Source organism: Drosophila pseudoobscura, chromosome 2 (genome assembly GCF_009870125.1).
Source record: "Drosophila pseudoobscura strain MV-25-SWS-2005 chromosome 2, UCI_Dpse_MV25, whole genome shotgun sequence".
Lineage (NCBI taxonomy): Eukaryota > Metazoa > Arthropoda > Insecta > Diptera > Drosophilidae > Drosophila > Drosophila pseudoobscura.
Window position 1 is genome coordinate 28,695,961 of NC_046679.1, and position 17,115 is coordinate 28,713,075.

At 41.4% G+C, this 17,115-nt stretch overlaps 2 protein-coding genes and 2 long non-coding RNA genes across 4 annotated transcripts in view; 2 read left to right on the top strand and 2 right to left on the bottom strand.

Moving 5' to 3' along the window:
* The window catches only part of Hs6st (heparan sulfate 6-O-sulfotransferase), a 108,779-nt gene that overhangs the window by 70,048 nt on the left and 21,616 nt on the right, over nt 1-17,115 (top strand). The gene's annotated exons all lie outside the window — the stretch shown is intronic.
* On the top strand, nt 7,777-8,703 carry LOC26533144 (uncharacterized). The gene is made up of 3 exons (XR_001451965.2): nt 7,777-8,027; nt 8,124-8,366; nt 8,426-8,703. It is a non-coding gene; the product is annotated as an uncharacterized lncRNA (long non-coding RNA).
* On the bottom strand, nt 9,290-9,704 carry LOC4803077 (uncharacterized). The gene is made up of 2 exons (XR_004470684.1): nt 9,595-9,704; nt 9,290-9,537 (listed from the first exon to the last, which is right to left on the bottom strand). It is a non-coding gene; the product is annotated as an uncharacterized lncRNA (long non-coding RNA).
* On the bottom strand, nt 16,694-17,107 carry LOC26533672 (uncharacterized). The gene is made up of 2 exons (XM_015182785.2): nt 16,988-17,107; nt 16,694-16,919 (listed from the first exon to the last, which is right to left on the bottom strand). Exons 1-2 carry the CDS (start codon nt 17,044-17,046, stop codon nt 16,733-16,735), a joined length of 246 nt encoding a protein of 81 aa, XP_015038271.2. The 5' UTR covers nt 17,047-17,107; the 3' UTR covers nt 16,694-16,732.

Genomic DNA, 17,115 nt, shown 5'->3' on the forward strand with positions numbered 1-17,115 from the left:
TGCTGTTGCAGCTGCAACATGCCACCAAAAAAGCGCGTCACGAAGTTGCGTTCATTATGCCAGGCCGCCGTTCGGTGCTCTGCCATGTGTGAGGTGTGCCTTGGCATCTCTGCATCATGGGCTTGTCCTTTTTCCATAAGAGTACCCTCTGCCCAAGGGTTTCGAGGGGTATATGGGACACAAGGAGAGGCAGGATCTTTAGACAGAGGCTTGGAGGCCAAACCAATTTTAAATCCACCTTAAAAAACCCCAAATATATAAGTATTATATCCTAAATCATAAATTATGCACCTTTTTCATAGCTACAGTGCTCCAGTCCCTGGACCCTACCTGGCACAGGGTATTCTCTAGTCTTCTTACGCCTTGTGTATCATCCTTACATGTTTGCTTTTTTTGGGGCACAGGATGGGCTCCATTTTGCGGCCACTGCAACTGTCGGTGGGCTGTCTGTCAGTCGAGTGGCAGAGCAGCTGGCGTGTCGTGGCGTGGCACGGCATGGCATGGCGCTGCGGCTGTAGCGGTGACTGTGGCGTTACCTGTCCTCTCTGATTTATGTTGCCAATCAGGCATTTTGCTTGTGGTTGCACTCTGTCTCTGGCCCCTGGTGGGGATCCTCTACGCTCTAGATGTGTGTCCTCCGATGGCCCTGCTCTGCGCTCTGTTGATTTGTTACTCATACGCAGCGTAAACAGGGTTGGGCAAAAATGGATTTAGTGCGACGCTCAATGTTTGCACTTTTGGCTGTACATCATCTCATTTTCTCCGTTCTCCGAGATAAACCGCTTAGTGAATCAAATGAGCCAAAGTGCCACACACACACACACGGAGACGGGGATTATCTTTTAAAAATCAAGGAGAGCTCAAAGGGAGAGCTGGCAATTTTCCTCGCTTATAGCTTATCCGATAATGTGGCAAATATATAGCCTATGCTCTGGAATATATTATTCTTCGAAGTCTTACCTATGAAACATTGAAAGAAGAGTTGGCCAGGGATATCATCCCAGGTCAGAGATACCATAACTCAAGCTCTTCCTTTGCCAACTTATCTAAATGCTGGCAGGAGCAGGATCTTTTGCTCCTGCTTTCCTGGGCCAAAAAATATTTCCACTCCACTTGTCTGCCACAGTTTTTGCCTTTCCTTTTACTTTGTCTGTTTTTCCCGAACATTGAACAGGAAAAACGCATTACGATTGCGACAGGGAATTATAAGCAGCATTTTCTTTTCGGTTTTCTTCGTGGGGAAAAGTTTAAAGCGCACACAGGAAAAAACAGAAAAAAACTTGCGACAAATGTTGCTTAAGCCCATCATAAAACATTAACAAAAGTGGCCCCAAATCGATGCGAGAATGCGAGATAACGTCTCGCTTTTCCTTGTTTCCCGTCAAGCATTTTGATTAAAATCCTTCGAATCCTCCCGGCCAGGCGGCATCTGTCACGTTTACTCGCATGGACGCACGTGTGATGAATACTTGGCAATTAGGTGGAATCGTGACGTAGGAGGCGGACGGATGGACTGCGACAGGGACAGGTTCTCCTCCAGGAAGGAATCATTTAGGAAACGTTTCTCTCACAGTTCCGTCGGTTAGATGTCCCCACCAGAGGGGCAGGGGTGCTCTTCTTACACATATAAATATTTTATTTATTTACTTTGCTGATTTCGGTAGCAATACGTGCTGTAAATGCCTAAAACGCTATCCACACGGTATTTTTTGCTCCATTTTTTATTGGGTTTATTCGGTGACATATGTTTGGGGCTTTGATTGATCACCTTTTGGGGGTTTCTTATGGGAATAATGTACGTCTGTCACGATTTAACCCATGAATATTTGATTTACATGTGAATAACCGTTTATTTTATCTCTTTTTTTCATTACAGGTTTGTAACTTGGAAGAAAATTAAATATAAATGGTATTTTTGAAAACAAAAAACTGGTTTAAACACAGGCAAGTGTTTCGGTATCCTTTGTGGAGAGGATCGTATAGTTTTGGTAAGACTTTTTTAGGGAGCAGACAGAGGAATCTTCTAACCTTTAAATAAAAATGTTGACAATTTTTATAAGGAATTAATATCGAACTTAATAGATTTTTAGAACCAACGAGGTGAAACATTGTGAGCTGCTGCGGAGACTCTACATTTTAAAAATCAAAAATAATAATTATACTTTATATACATTATATAATTATTATTTTTGATTTTTATTGAATAATGATTATTTTTGATTTTTATTCTTGATTTTTTTTTGATCAATTATTATTCTTGAGTTTTATTGAAAAATTATTATTTTTGATTTTTATTATTAAATAATGATTATTTTTGATTTTTATTGTTAAATAATTATTATTTTTGATTTTTATTCTTGATTTTGATTGAATAATTATTATTCTTGATTTTTATTGAATAATTATTATTTTTTTTTTTTATTGAATAATTATTATTATAATTATTATTCTTGTTTTTTATTGAATAATTATTATTTTGGATTCTTATTGTATAATTATTATTTTTGATTTGTATTGTTTTTGCTTAAAATGAAACTCAAAAATTAAAAAAAAAGAGGTGGAACGGAATTGTGAGTTATACGTTTTATAGTGAGTTCTAACAGGAGTGTGCATACCAAATTTGGTTGCTCTACCTCTTATTACCTTTGAGATCCTTGAAATCGCATTTTTTTGATTTAAAGTGCAGACCACCTTGGTGTCTTTTCTGCATCCTTAACCCCAAAGAAGTTCGCTCTTGAGTTGTAAACGTGTTGAATTGAATGGTTTTGGTGCAATAGTTTCTGCATGCCCCGCGCCCCTGCCGCAGATGACGATGTTTATAAAAGGGGCAAAAAGTAGGCGGGTCTCCAAGGAGTGTACGGTTCAGGGTCGTTTGGCACAGGGCAAAGAGAGGGAGAGGGAGCACAGCACGCAGTTGTAAATTGTTGGATAATTCAATTTGTGGTTAAACGCAAGTTAGATGTAAGCACAGCCCCCCCCCCTAAACCCGCACGCCCTTACGCCCACAGCTTAAATAATGCACTCCCAAAGAGTGGGGGGGGGGAGGACTCTCTCCCAGGAGCTTTAGAGAGGAGCAAAAATCAAGAAGTTGTCCGGGCAACGTGTAATTGGGGAATAGAAATAATGCCACGCCATAGGAAAAAGAAAAGAAAACCCGAAAAGAAGAAACCGTAAAGGAAAACCCCAGCACGAAAACCACAAATCCCACCAGTGAGAGGATTGAACGATGTGTGGCAGCCACACGCCCGCTGATCCACTTGCCACAACACACACACACACACACACATACACACAGATAAGGCGGAACAGATACTCGAATATGTCTAGGTATATACAATACGAGAATATTTGTAGTACTCGTCTAGTTGTTGGTTTTAGCACCCCTCAAGCGCTTTTGTTTGCTTTTTATGAATTTTGTATTTTTGCGTATTTTCATTGCGAGAATTCCCCTTTGCTGGTGCCACATGACGTATGAGTAATGGCTTTAGCCATGCCACGCTTTTGTCTAGCACTGTCGGCATTTGGCCAGACACCAGACACCTTTCCCAATGGATGGGTATTATCATTTTGGTAGGGGATTTGCAATGCAGCAAAGCAAAAGGGATTATACCTATAACAATTTGTACAAGTACTATATTCCTGGAGCTCATGAAAAGCAGAGTAGATATTGAAAAGATCCGTCTTTGTGTGTCTTAGTTTTGGAAGATATTTTAGTGACTGAAATTAGGCTTGGAAATTTCTTATCGATTGATATAGAAGTCTTTAGGGGAACAAATATTTTGTTTATTTATATTCCTCTACTAAATAATATATTAAAAAATTACTATATTTTTTATTTTTCTTTCATTTTATTTTTATTTAATTTTTTTTTAACTAACTAAATTTTTTATTTTTTTTTATTTATTTAAAAAAAGTATTCCAATTTTTTTGTCTATGCCATTTTATTTATTTATTTTGACTTTAAAAATGGATGGTATTTAATTTATTTTTAATTTTCTTTACTTTAAATATTTAATTTAAAAAATGTATTTATTTTAATTTAAAAAAAATACAATTTCCACCCTTATATCATATATGTATCTACCACAAAAACAGTGAATATGCAAGAGTATCTACATCTTCGGCTCTTCGAAAACTATCTCCCCTCTTTTTGGGGTTAATGCTTTTTGTTTTCTCTGCGGTTGCGTTGCTTTGCCGCCCCTTCACTCCACTGCCACTCCCCCACTTCCTGCGTGCGTCCGCAATCGCATATGCATCGGGATTGGATCTGGAAACTATATATTTTGTATCTGTGTGTGTGTGTGTGTGTTTTCCCCATAGCATCCCTTTGGCATTGTCAAATTGGTTTGTTTAAATTGAATACTTTATAGCGTTGTGTTTAAGCGAAAAAGAATGATAGTTTTTTGCAGACACGTGCCGCATGTTGGAGATGAAAAATGAATTGTGGATCTATTTCCACAGTGCTGGGGAAAATTCCCTGCCAAAGCGAACAGGGCTTAAAGGAGAGCCGTTCAGATTTTCAATCTCTCAGTTTTTATAGAAGAATTTTTTACGATAAACTGGAACCGATTTTTCTGATTTAAAAACTGTTTTGCCACAAAATTTCCTTCGTTTCATTGGTTTCCAAGCAACGCAGCCTCCCAACCCGAGGCTTGTCCTTTCATCATCTCAGTGGTTATCCTCTCTGACCCCCTAATGAACCCTTCAACACAATTCAGGAATTTTCGTACGGTCTGGCCTCCCCATTCATCATTTTCGCAGATTACCAGCTGAAAGATTTTGGTTTTTTCCGGGCTGTAAATAAACTCCAGGAGGCCTGCACTTGGGACTTAATCTGCCGCATAATTCAAAGGCCTCTGCATCATGGTCGGACCAAGGAAACCGACAAGAAAATAACACCCGGAACGAAACGAGCAAAAACCGGAGCAAAAGTTTCCTTCGATGGAGCAAAAGTTTTCCTCCCCCTTCCCCCTTTATATTTATATAATAACTTTATGTTTATGTTGTAGATTTTGCCCTTACTTTCCTATGGAACGGGGAGGCTTTTTTGGGAGGGGGACAGAGACTAAAAACAGCAAACAAAGTACGGAAAAACAGGCATAACAAAAGGCGCGGCGCGTTGGCGTCTAAAGTTGATTTCTTAATGTTGTCTCTACTGTTTGTCTTGATGAAGGAAATGCCACCCACACACACGACAGAGAGAGTCCTGCCTCATGTGGCAGTTGAAGGAATGCTGCTGCTGAGACTCAAAAGATGTTGCCCCAAGGCAATTTACACTGAAGTTGTTGATTCTGAAACACTTGGCAGGGGCCGGGCCAGGCCAGGCCAAAAAGACGCTGAGCCAATATTTGAAAAAGCCACTGCATCCTTCGTCCTGCTTCTTCCTTCTTCCGTCTTCCGTCTTTCGTCTCGATATTTCTCGCATTTCCAGTAGCGGAAGCGGAAACGTGCATTATTTGATATGAGCTCTTGTTTTTGTTACTTTTTTTGTTTGTTTGTTTGGTCTTTTGTTCGAAACAAACACTCCACTCCACTCCACACTTCAGTGGATAGGCATTCGCATCACAGCAGAGAGACAGTTTTTTGTGTCTAGAAAATGGAACCACAGCACACACACACACACACACACACAGGACCGTAATTTAATTTCAATTTTCTCGATAAGAAATGCCTCAAAGGATGATTGAAAATGGCAAAAGCTCTTCACGAAAAAAAGGGGGAATTTCATTGACAGCCCGAAAAGAAACCTAATGAAAATGGATTACAAATGAAAAAGTCTTTCCCTTTTTTGCTGTCCAGATTTTCCACTTCATTTGTTGCACAAAAATTGTTGTGTCTTCCTTTGGGAAAAAAGCTGAAAAGTTTCCAGCTCATTTTATTAGCATATTTATTAATTTTCATCACTGGATCCTTCAACTATTCCAAGTCAATGTTCATAAAAGGCAATTCAGATTTTCGTTGTATTTATTTTGCTCCTCAACAAAATTTCAAACAAAAGGCGGAACAACAAAATTCTCCCTCCATTCACTCGAATAATTTCCATGGCTGTTACAGCTCGAACAACTTTCACGGATCGCGGGCTGCTCTGCATTTGACAGACTTTGAATTTTTGGATAGTTTTCCATCCACACCGCCCACCCCCCGCCCCCACACGAGCATCCCAGAGGGCTGGATGGGCTTTATTCAACCGCAGGCAAGGCGGTGATATTCAAAAGCGCACCACAAACTTTTTCTTTTTTTTTGCCAGAGCCTCGACTCGAGTACATAACGGGGAAAATGTGAAGCACCTTCCTTCAGTTTTTCCATAAAAACTTTGCCAACGCCAAATAGTTGGAAAGCCCGGGAGTAAAAATAAACTAAATTTTTGAACAGTTGAACAGTTGGCTAGACGGCAACTACACATTTTCAAGCCCACTAGTTTAAAAGTATTCCGAAAATCAGTGCAAAATATATTAGAATTTAAAGCGATCTGGGGCTTGGATTTTTGGATGCCCTGCGAATGGTTAAAGAAATGAAAAATGATCTAACAAAAGGACAGATGTCAAGGGATGCCAAAAGTGAAGAGAGATCTTTGTTTGGCTATGGAAAACCCCAATCATTACTTGTAGATCGGTGGAAATCGGTACAGAATCTGTATAAATAGATATGCTATCATCCATATGGGGCTTTGTTTATTAATACGAGTCAATTTCGATAAAAGCTATAGGTCAGAAATATACAGGAACTGAATTTGAAAGTCGCGACGTTCGTGGTCTGGGTTGTGATCATTCCCGTTTTCGTCGAAGGCTTGATCATGATGAAATTATGCTCTCTTTTCAGTACAACAGCAAACTTCATTCTTCTCTCTCTCTCGCTCATCAAACAAACGCATCATCGATGCGTCCTCACTAGTGCTGGGCGTAACATCGGATCCGAATTGCGGGCCACCTTGTATAATGACATCATGAGCTGGATTGACGCTCTCTCGCGTCTCTTTCGCCGATCTCTCCATAATTCGCCCTCGCTCGTTCTTGCTTTGCGCACTCCTGCGAGCCAGGGAGCGATCTTCGCACGCATCTTCTTAGCGCTTTCGCTGTTGTGATTGGGAATTCGCCTGGAAGCGAATTCGCACGCTCTTGCTTAGCGCTCTCGAATGTGCTCTCTCCTGGAAGCGAATTCGCCCTCGCTCGTTTTTGCTCTGTCTAGGGATCGCAATTGGCAAAGCTGCTACTCATTTTCTCTCTACTCTTTAAAGGATCAAACCTTACTTCCCTGAGATGTGATTTCGGTTTTGATTTCTCTAAATTTTATAGTATTCCAGATCGCCATCGACTCGAGGAAGAGTATTGCTTATGGGGCTTAAGTAAAAAGCATCTTCTAACCTATTACATGCCACACCACAACTCCAATATACCCTTCGTAAACCCCCTTCAAGTACTTTCGGTTATAAATATGCGGAACCAAACTTTTTGGTGAGGCGAAAACAAATTTCCACGCCACGAAGCCCCCTACCCCCTGCCCCCTGCCCCTACCACTTCAGTGGTAAATGAAATTTTAATAAACTGAAACTGGCACTGGCACTGGTACTGGTGCTGGTCTCTGGCTAAATCGTTGTTTGTGGCAGGCGTGTTGTTACGCATACCCCATACGCCGTGTAAGCCGCCTTGTGGTAAATTTTAATTGGCTTGTCGCGAGTTTTATTCTCGCTGTCAGACTTTGATTTTGGCCCAGGCCCAGTCCCAGTCATGATTAAAAACTTTACATAGTTTCGCTTTGGTTTTTGGTTGGGGTTTTTGGGTTTCGTTTTCAGTTTGCTGTTTTCTGTTTTCTGTTCTCTGTTTGGTATTATTGCAAAGCGAGAGAGAGAACTTTTTTGTATGGTAGAAAAAACTTGGCTTGGCTTCGAAATTGGCCAGGCCGGCAAAGCCCTTCGTTGGAAAGTTGTGCCCGTCTGTCGTAGGGTTCCGATGGCAACCGAACGGCAGGCAGGCAGGCAGGCAGGCGTTTTATATAAGAATAGTTTGCCCCGATAGTCGGTCCTATCTCAGGTAAAAGTTTAGGATTTTAATTAGTTTTGGTCGTCGCTTAGTGCCAAAGCAATTTGTTAGATAAGGGTTACTCTCACTTTAATATAAATCTCTTAGTGCCGCCACCGCCACCGCCACGGCCCCCCCGCTGGAGGCATTGTCTGGGTTGGGGGCCCTGTTGCTGATGGATGGAAGATCCTTCTTTGGTGGCAAGCTAATTGCCGGTGAAAACTTCTCAAAGAAAGCAATCTCTGGGCTCGTCGGAAAAGTTAAGCCTTAAACACATGTCCTTCAAGCAGGATTACAGGGTATTGTGCATATTTTGCATGCCATTTACCGTTCATTGTTTACATAATCAATGTGAGTTCTATAAATTCCATTCCGCATTTGCCACTAATGAACTTTCTCTTAATTACCAGACAAGACACTGTGAATGCCACTTTCCCCCTAATGAATTTCGACATCATCAAAGGGAAATATTTATGCCCAACTGTTTGCCTTTGAGGGACATTCATGTGTGCAGAATCAGCATTTGTTATCATTAATTAATCATCACAGGACTTGGGTTTCTAGGTGTCCAAATTTCAGGCCACCATTCATCAAAAGGATGTTCTTTATTTGAATTACTGTTCATCATATTAAAATCTGTGCACCAAAAGGTTCTTGGAAACGAATAAATGTATGTGGTTGATTTTGAGGCAGGCTGTCTTTCTGTCTTTCGACCGATTTTATGCCCAGTATTCAATGACAGTCTTTAGGTTTTTTTTTTGGTGTAATATATAGAAGAAAGGACTTTGTTTCTTACCATAGCAAAACACTGCAAAATATGTTCTTTTACAGCTGAAAGAATCTTGTATTTTCCTCCTCCAAAAATACTTTTCTTTAAGATATTTTCCATCCTTTCCCTAGGCGGAAGTATCCTCTAAATCTCTATGTTTAATTTGGGATAAAATCCCACAATAAACCACAACAAAACAGTCCATTATGCACACTGTGTGTATTTTGTTTTTGCACTCTCGGTCCCCAGCCTGCTTGTCCACGGCTTGAAAGCGGAAACGAAAGCAGAAGCATGTCCATCGCTGCTCCAACCACCCATCGGTTCATTTTTACAGGGAATCCTATATTTAATTTATAATTTCCTTTTTCTTAATGTAAAATTCGTCACGTATATGGCAAAAAAAGTGTTTGTTAAATCTATAATAGGCATGGAGATATACATTTTCGAATCTTTAGGTACTTTAATGGACCCGCCACATACACCTAGTACAGTGAAACCCGTCATATGCAATAAGTGCCTGAATGAACTTTGCGAATTGTATTTGTTCATCATTTGTTCTCCCATATCATTAAACCTGTCCGACAATTGAACCAAATATTATTTGAAAAGCAAACTCCCGAAAAACCGCCCAAACTTTGATGCGCAAAGTAGGCCTTCTGTACGTTTATGCCAACATTTTGGGGTCTTCCGTGGGGCAGGAAAAACCAACTGCCATTGCTGGGATTGTAGGCCAATCTAAGCGCGCCAGTATGGCTTTAAATGAAATAAATAAATTTAAACTAATTGTATTTAGGGGTAAATAATTGTTACCTTTCCGCGGGAACGCCAGGCACCAAAAAGAGAAGCGTACCCATTAATATTGTGGCCGGTCGCATGTCTTGACTGTGGGGCTGACTGATGGCGAATGAGAGTTGTTCCGGCCCCTCACGAGGCCCTGGCCTTGTCTAGCCTGCCTCTGCCCCCGCCGATAAGTGAGGGTAAAGTCTGCATGCAATGCCAGGCATCAAAATGTTGATAAAACTTACATGCGACTCCTTGGGGCATGCATACTTGGGCAGCCAATGAAGGATGCAAAATGCATTGATTTTTACAAGATTTTCATTATAAAGTTTACGGCAGAAACTTGTAATCCCTTACCCGATAAGTTCTACCCTATTTATTTTTATTTTTTGTATTCCCCTAACTTATTATTTTGATGACTTTTCATTGGCTCTACTCACACACACACACGCCACACCACACACACTCTTGTGGCATTGACGTCACGGTAACGTGGCAAGCATTTTTCTCATTTGCTTTTATTTATTGGATTTGGGACTTGCTGATGCTGCATGGGGGATTTCCTTGTCTCCCTCCTACTGTGCCCGTATACTCGTATATAATTAAGTTTGCCCCTTGATATATGTGTGTGTGTGTGTGTGTGTGTGTTCATCTTTCACCTGTGCCGGCTGTCTCCCCTCGGACTGCCATCAGTCACTTCTTATGCAAATGTTGGATGGCCATCCCAGCAGAGCCATGCGGAGGGCACAACCAAGCAACGAAGATGGAATGTCCTTCAATTTCAAGGGAAAATAAATGATCAATGCACAGTCTTGAAAGATGGCTCTGAATGTGGGCTTCTTTGGGCTAAAATCCCCTTCAAAAAGCGATATTTTGAAGCACAAAGTACCCTCAAATATTCTACGCTCTTCCAGGAAAAATATACGATATATATTGCGTACCAAAATGATCTTTGTGAATGATCAATGCACAGTCTTGAGAGATGGCTCTGAAGGTGGGTATAAATCCCCTTCAAAAAGCTACATTTTGTAGCTCAAAGTACCCTCAAATATTCTACGCTCTTCCAGGAAAAATATACGATATATATTGCGTACCAAAATGATCTTTGTGAATGATCAATGCACAGTCTTGAGAGATGGCTCTGAAGGTGGGTATAAATCCCCTTCAAAAAGCGATATTTTGAAGCACAAAGTACCCTCAAATATTCTACGCTCTTCCAGGAAAAATATACGATATATATGGCGTACCAAAATGATCTTTCTGAATGATCAATGCACAGTTTTGAAAGATGGCTCTGAATGTTTGCTTCTTTGAGTGGAAATCCCCTTCAAAAAGCCGCATTTTGGGACTCAAAATACCCTCAAATACTCTACGCTCTTCCAGAAAAACATATACGATATATATTGCATACATTCCCCTTTTGCAATTGCTCCCAAATGTGATATTCTGTGGATCTGTGCGTGCGTTAGGGTACAAAATAAATGACAGAAACCGAAAACAGAGACAGAAACAGAAACAGAGAAACCGAAACGTGGCGTCACGTACTTGGCTGTCTGTCTGCCTTAACATACTGCTCCAGTGCTGAAATTCAAAAGCATATTGATTCTGCGGTCCATCAGCTGGCACTTCACGCTGCTGCCCAACAAGTGCCACAATCATGATGCGCATCGTGCCACCTGGAAGCAAGGAACCAAAAGCAAGCTAAACATATCCCAGGAAAATAGACAAAAGCTGGGGATAAATTTACATATTCTCCTCTAGTCTTTGGGATTTCCTCCCTTCTTACCATTTCTTGTCTCGTTTTGGCCTCTTTTTGTTGGCCATTTGTGCACCTTGGTGGCATGCGGGGACGGGCTCCTAATGACACCCCATGCATGTGAATTTGGGAAAATGAAAGTCGAAGGCTCTGTCTGCCATTGAATGGAAATCAAAGCCCAAAAACCCAATGGACAAGGGGGGGATTCCGGACATTTCCTGAGGTTTTTCCAGAGTTTATCAATGTGGCTTTGGGCCTATTGTTTTTTCATGCAGGCCAGGGCTAATAATCTTCTGGCCAACAATAAACTGATTTTCTGACAGAATTTATCTTTAATTTACAAACTAAATTCCCTTTAGTGAGGTTTAACTTTGTTGCCTTTCACTTAATTGCTTTTCGAGCACTTTCCGGGCAGAAAATGCGTGAATTTGTTGCTTCTCTCGAACATTCGAGGGGCAAATACCCTTTAAATCGGTTAGAAATCGGTCATTAGGTGGTGCATTCATAATTCTGTGTATATCCTAAGCCTTGTGGCACACAGGAGTCTCCCATGAGTCTTCTTTTGGGACAGTTCTGATGGGGACAGGTGTCCTATCGCTTTGAGAGTTGATAGAATGTTGGATAGATAACAGATAAAGAAGATAACAGAGGCTCGAGACCTAAGATATTGAATAAAGATATATAAGTATAGGAAATACAGGATATTATACCCTTTTACCCAACGATTAAAGGGGCAGAACAAATTTGCATGCCACAAAAGAGCCCTAGGGCCCGAGAGCCACAGAGACAGCAACAGAGACACTAACAAAACAAAAATTTCGAATTTCCATTCCTAAGTCCTGAGTCCTGAATCCTAAATCCTAAATCCTGCGTCCTGCATCCTGTATCGTGCGTTTCAATAAATCAAAAATCTGCTGCGATGGCAGGAGTTGCAGCATTCCAAACCGAAGCCTTCTGCCACTGCTGCCAGATCCGACTCCAGTGTCGTCTTCTGTTGCTGCTACAATCCCCACTGCTGCACCTAATCCAGCTTTCGCAGAGTCCTTACTCCTGCTCCTGCTCCTGCTGCTGCTGCTTCAGATCCTTTGCTCTCACCCCAGATTTGCCACCATTCAGTAAGAATACAAGAGAAACGCATTGGCCATGCAAACACTGCTGCTGATTGTGTAAACAGAAGTGAGAACCCTCCACAGAGAAACACACAGCGAGAGAGAGAGAGAGAAGAGATGGAGGGAAAATGAGGAGAAGAGCTCTCGCTTCCAACGACAATGAAATTGAATTTCAATGCCATCCCCCTTCTGCTGCCTTGTTGTGGCGTGTGTGTCAGCCTTGGCAATAATTGTTCAGCCTCTCAGCGTGTTGCATATACATAAGTACTTGTGGCTGCCACAAGAGCTCACTCTCCGCCTCTCCGACTCTCCTATATTTGCCATTGCATTGTTATGGGCACCAACGCGACGGCATCTTTTTACAATACCTCTGCTCCACCAATTGTTACACCAACACCAACATCATGGTAACCATTATCGCCCAACAGCAGCGGCGGCATTGAGTGTCCCCCAGCCGCACGTCGTTCTCCCAATCTTTGGGTCCCCAATTCCCATTTGCAGTTGCCATTGCATTTGGCATACGTGTAAATCGTAAATTTCCGTACACAAAACGAATGGCAAGCGCCAGGCCGGAGACAGGAGGACAACAGCAGCAGAGTCCTGCTGGGGGAACAAGGATACAGAGCTCCAAGCACAGGGCAATACCTCAATGCGAGGACCAGCGACGGCGACAAAACAAAAGTCGCTTCCTGGTTAATGGAATACATATCCGAGTGGACCATCATTCCTTCCCCACTCGGGATTGTCCAACATTTTGTGGCTATTTATGGGTGCAACCTTATGGTTGAAAATTGAAACCAAAAGAACGGAATGGTAGGGAGATTCAAGGCACAATTTTAATAAATATTTATGGCATTGAAATCGACAGAGGGATTCTTTAAGTAAGATATTCTATCTGTAGATACAGAAATTCCATTGTATTTCAATTCGAACAGGTGCCAGATAGGGCTGAGCCCTAAAAGTCTATGATCTTCTCAATATATGTTCTACATTTCGGTAGAATATTGATCGATCATTGATCACTGGATGCCTGAACAGGACTGAAAGATCTATCCTGAAGACTTTCATTGAAATGGATTAATGTTTAAAACAATTGAATGGAAAACTCAAAAGGGTTATTCGAATTTTATTTGACTACTGTAAGACGTGCCTTTTTTTTGAATATACCTTATTCTTTGCTTACAAATTTCCACGGAAAACCAATTTCCCAGGAGTTTGCTCCCACTATTCGCTCATAAATTTTGTATCGTTTTGCATATTTTGTGAGATTGGATGTTGACCAGCTGTGCGGTTTCCAGGGGGGGTAGGGAGCGGTAGGGAGCCCCATTCATTCTCCTGCTTGCCTCAATCCTGGCATCCGCGATTGAAGTAAGAAGGAAATGCGAGACATGGAATCTTTTATGACATCCACTGGAGTTAATGCCGTCTCCTGTGGATCTAGTGGCTGCAGGATGCTGCCTCTCATTGTCAACGGTGTATAATTTTCACACTTCAGCTGCAGATGCGAATGCGGATGCGGATACTGGGGATGCGAATGGAGGGAGGAGGAAGGGCCACCCCATCATGGCTGATTTGATTGCACTGCGCTCAGGGTTCGTTGGGTTTCCTCTCTCTCCCTCTGTCGTCTTTTGTTGTCTTTGGTTGGTTTTCTTTTGCCCTCCAGCGTTTTGATTATGCAGCAGCAGCATTTTTGCATCATAATATTCATAAATATTTATGAGGCAAGTTGTCTAAACATGAAATGGACATGAAATACTGCTTCCGCCAGGGCAGCATCCATTTCGCATGCATTCAAACCAAAGCCGATATCAAATACAATCTCGGACGGGAATAAAATTTCTTTGGCCAGGCAAATGAAGCATCGCATCAAGTGCCCCCCTCCCCTCCCCCTATCACTGGCGAAAATTGATTGCTATTGAAATTGCATTTAAACGAACAATTTTCATACTCGAACACATTTTTCCTGCATGCAGCAACAGTTTTTCCAACTAAAACTAGCCTCTTCGGTTATTTTGTCACTTTGTTTTCATATTAAATTTATTTTGGGCAAAAACCCCTGCTCTCTCCCCTGAAAAGATATTCGATTTTCCACCGATAAAATATGCTTTGATTTGCAGACATTTAGTTGGCCGTTAGTTTTCCCTCTACCCTGCCAAAAAAAACAAACTTTTGACCAACAGAATGGCAATTCGATTAGTTTGGGAATAAGTTTGATTTTCTATATATTTTTCACTGCTCGCTCTCTATGATATGTCACCGCACAAAAACTTTTGCAACAACTTTGATGAAGAAAATTTTTGCGTATTATTTGGAAATGTTGAGTGCACTTTTTAAGGAAGCCCCGAGGGGGGGGACCGGACCGGCAGTGATACGATGTGACAGGCCGAATAATTGATGCCAATTAGGGCGGCAGTCTAGGGGAAGTTTTGGTCTTTAAATGGAATATTTATTATTAATTTTTGCCTGATATGCCCAAAAGTATGCAACATTTTGAACACCAGACTATTTCCTGCAAAAGTAGATCTGTCCAAAAGTATGCAACGTTTTTCGCCCCCGCTTTTAGACTGAATTTCCTGCCAAATACCTTTAAAATTCCGTTCTCTCTTTAAATGCCACAGTCCTAACGTCCATTATCAAGTCAAGGCAATAAACTCCATTAATATGCAGTTCAAATCTGTGTGCGCTTGTGCCACATTGCATATACTTGTTGGGCTGTCAGAAAGTGTTGCATACTTTCGGGCATGCCATGAAATCCAAGCTTAATATTAGCTGACGCTTGTGCGATGCATGCAGCAAGCAAACAACAAAACAGGAGCAGAAGCAGCAGTTCTTGCCTCGAAATATCTTGGAATCCTTGGCCGAAGAGTTCAGTTGAGAGTTTTGTTTTCTGCAACTGCTTTTCGGGGACTGTCGGAAACTTGTCTACGCTTCTGACTGGCTTTCTATGCAGCACAAAGCACCGAACAACAACAACAGCAGCAACAATGGTCTCATTTTCCACGCACTTCATTTGTGCCGCATGTTGCAGATTTGCTGTGGCTCAAAGTAGGAAAAGTTTTACGCAGTCGGGCAAACATAACAATGACAGCGAGCAAGGGAGTCGTGTCGGAAGAGCAATCAAAATCGCTGTCAGCACTGACTTCCTGAAAGATGTACACATAAATATACATACATATATATATATACGGGCTCCTATATAGCTATATGCATATTTTATTTAGCATGGTTATTTATCATAAATTTGACTGCACAATGCTATTGCTTTTCTCCTCCTTCCCCCCTCTCTGTCTCTCTGGCAAGCGTCTTGATTCATAAATTATTTCATATTTCATTTCCTTTGCGTGCTGCAACACCAACAAAAATATACAAAAAAAAAACAGAGGCAAAAGAAAAAACAATAAATGCATGCCGTTGAGCATTGCGAGAAGGAAAAACTGTGCCACTGAGCAGAGCAGCAGGCAAATATATGCCGTTTGCCAGAACATCTATCTCTCAGTCTCTCTGTGGCCCACGGCAGTGCAATAAAATGCCTGCCTTCTGCCTCCCCTTCCCCCTCTCTGCTTTGTGGCCTCTTCTTTGGGCTTCTCTCAGTGTCCAAGCATTGGCCAAAGCAAACATAATAATAATTCCAATCTGCTGGCTACTGCAACTTTAATTTTCCCGTTTCGGAATGCTTTAATACGCCCGCCACAGAAAGCATAGAAATGGCAGGCAAATCAGAGGGAAAATATGCACAGAGGAATGTCATTTGAAAACTGCAGCTGAAAGAAGAAATGCCAACTGCCACAACATTTTGATTAGTTGAATGAAATATATATTTCACACCATTGCAGGCCCAAATGGGTTCTAAACCGATGTCTCGAGGCCACACGGTGGCACACTTCACCACGGATACATATCTTTTATCTTTGTTTGATATTTCCCAATGATAAGATTTTGTGCAAACATCTTCTATCTCCATCAGATAAGAGTATGCGTCGGCCATATATCATGCTAATTAACTTTCTCCTCTCTCTTTTTGTTTCTTTCAGGTAAACACATTTTGATGCCGCAACCAAAAACCATATATCTTCAGGGCTAAAGCTGCAGTGCAGTAGTATTTAAGGGCTTCTGTTACCACTGAAAATCAATCACAAATGGAAATCCACGCCTCCAGGCCCTGTATTACATTTCTTTCCACGTTTTTCACTCCACATGTTTTTTTTTCACATAAACAAATGAGATTTATTTCCATTGAAATTCCACCTGTGACATTGCATTACAAAAGCTGGCGAAAAGCACTCGTAGGGATTTTGGGATATTTTTAATTTAATGGTTTGCCAGTCCGGCAGTAGATCCAAATATTATCTTTAATGCAAACACCGCCGTCGTCTTTGGTTCTCTGATATTCTTTCATGACAGTCGGTGTGAGATTTTGGACTTGTGCCGGTGGCATCAAGTACCAGACATCATAGTTGGGATTGTAGCCCAGCTTTCTTTGAACGGAATCCCTGTAAACAGATTGGCCATCAATTAGTAATCATTGTATATGGGGTCTCTGTGTGTGTGTGTATATTACGTTTGCGGATGGACTGGCGCCGCCAGGAGAACTCCAATTAATATTGTGACCAAGAGCATGTCTTTAGTGGCGGGCTGACTGATTGCGAATGTCAAGTGTTCGTGCTTTTTCCCACTTCAGTATTATTT

Coding starts and splice junctions, on each gene's coding strand:
- LOC26533672 (XM_015182785.2), bottom strand. CDS start 17,046: ATGCTCTTGGTCACAATATTAATTGGAGTTCTCCTGGCGGCGCCAGTC. Junction 16,920..16,987: donor GCGCCAGTCCATCCGCAAAC/GTAATATACACA, acceptor ATCTGTTTACAG/GGATTCCGTTCAAAGAAAGC.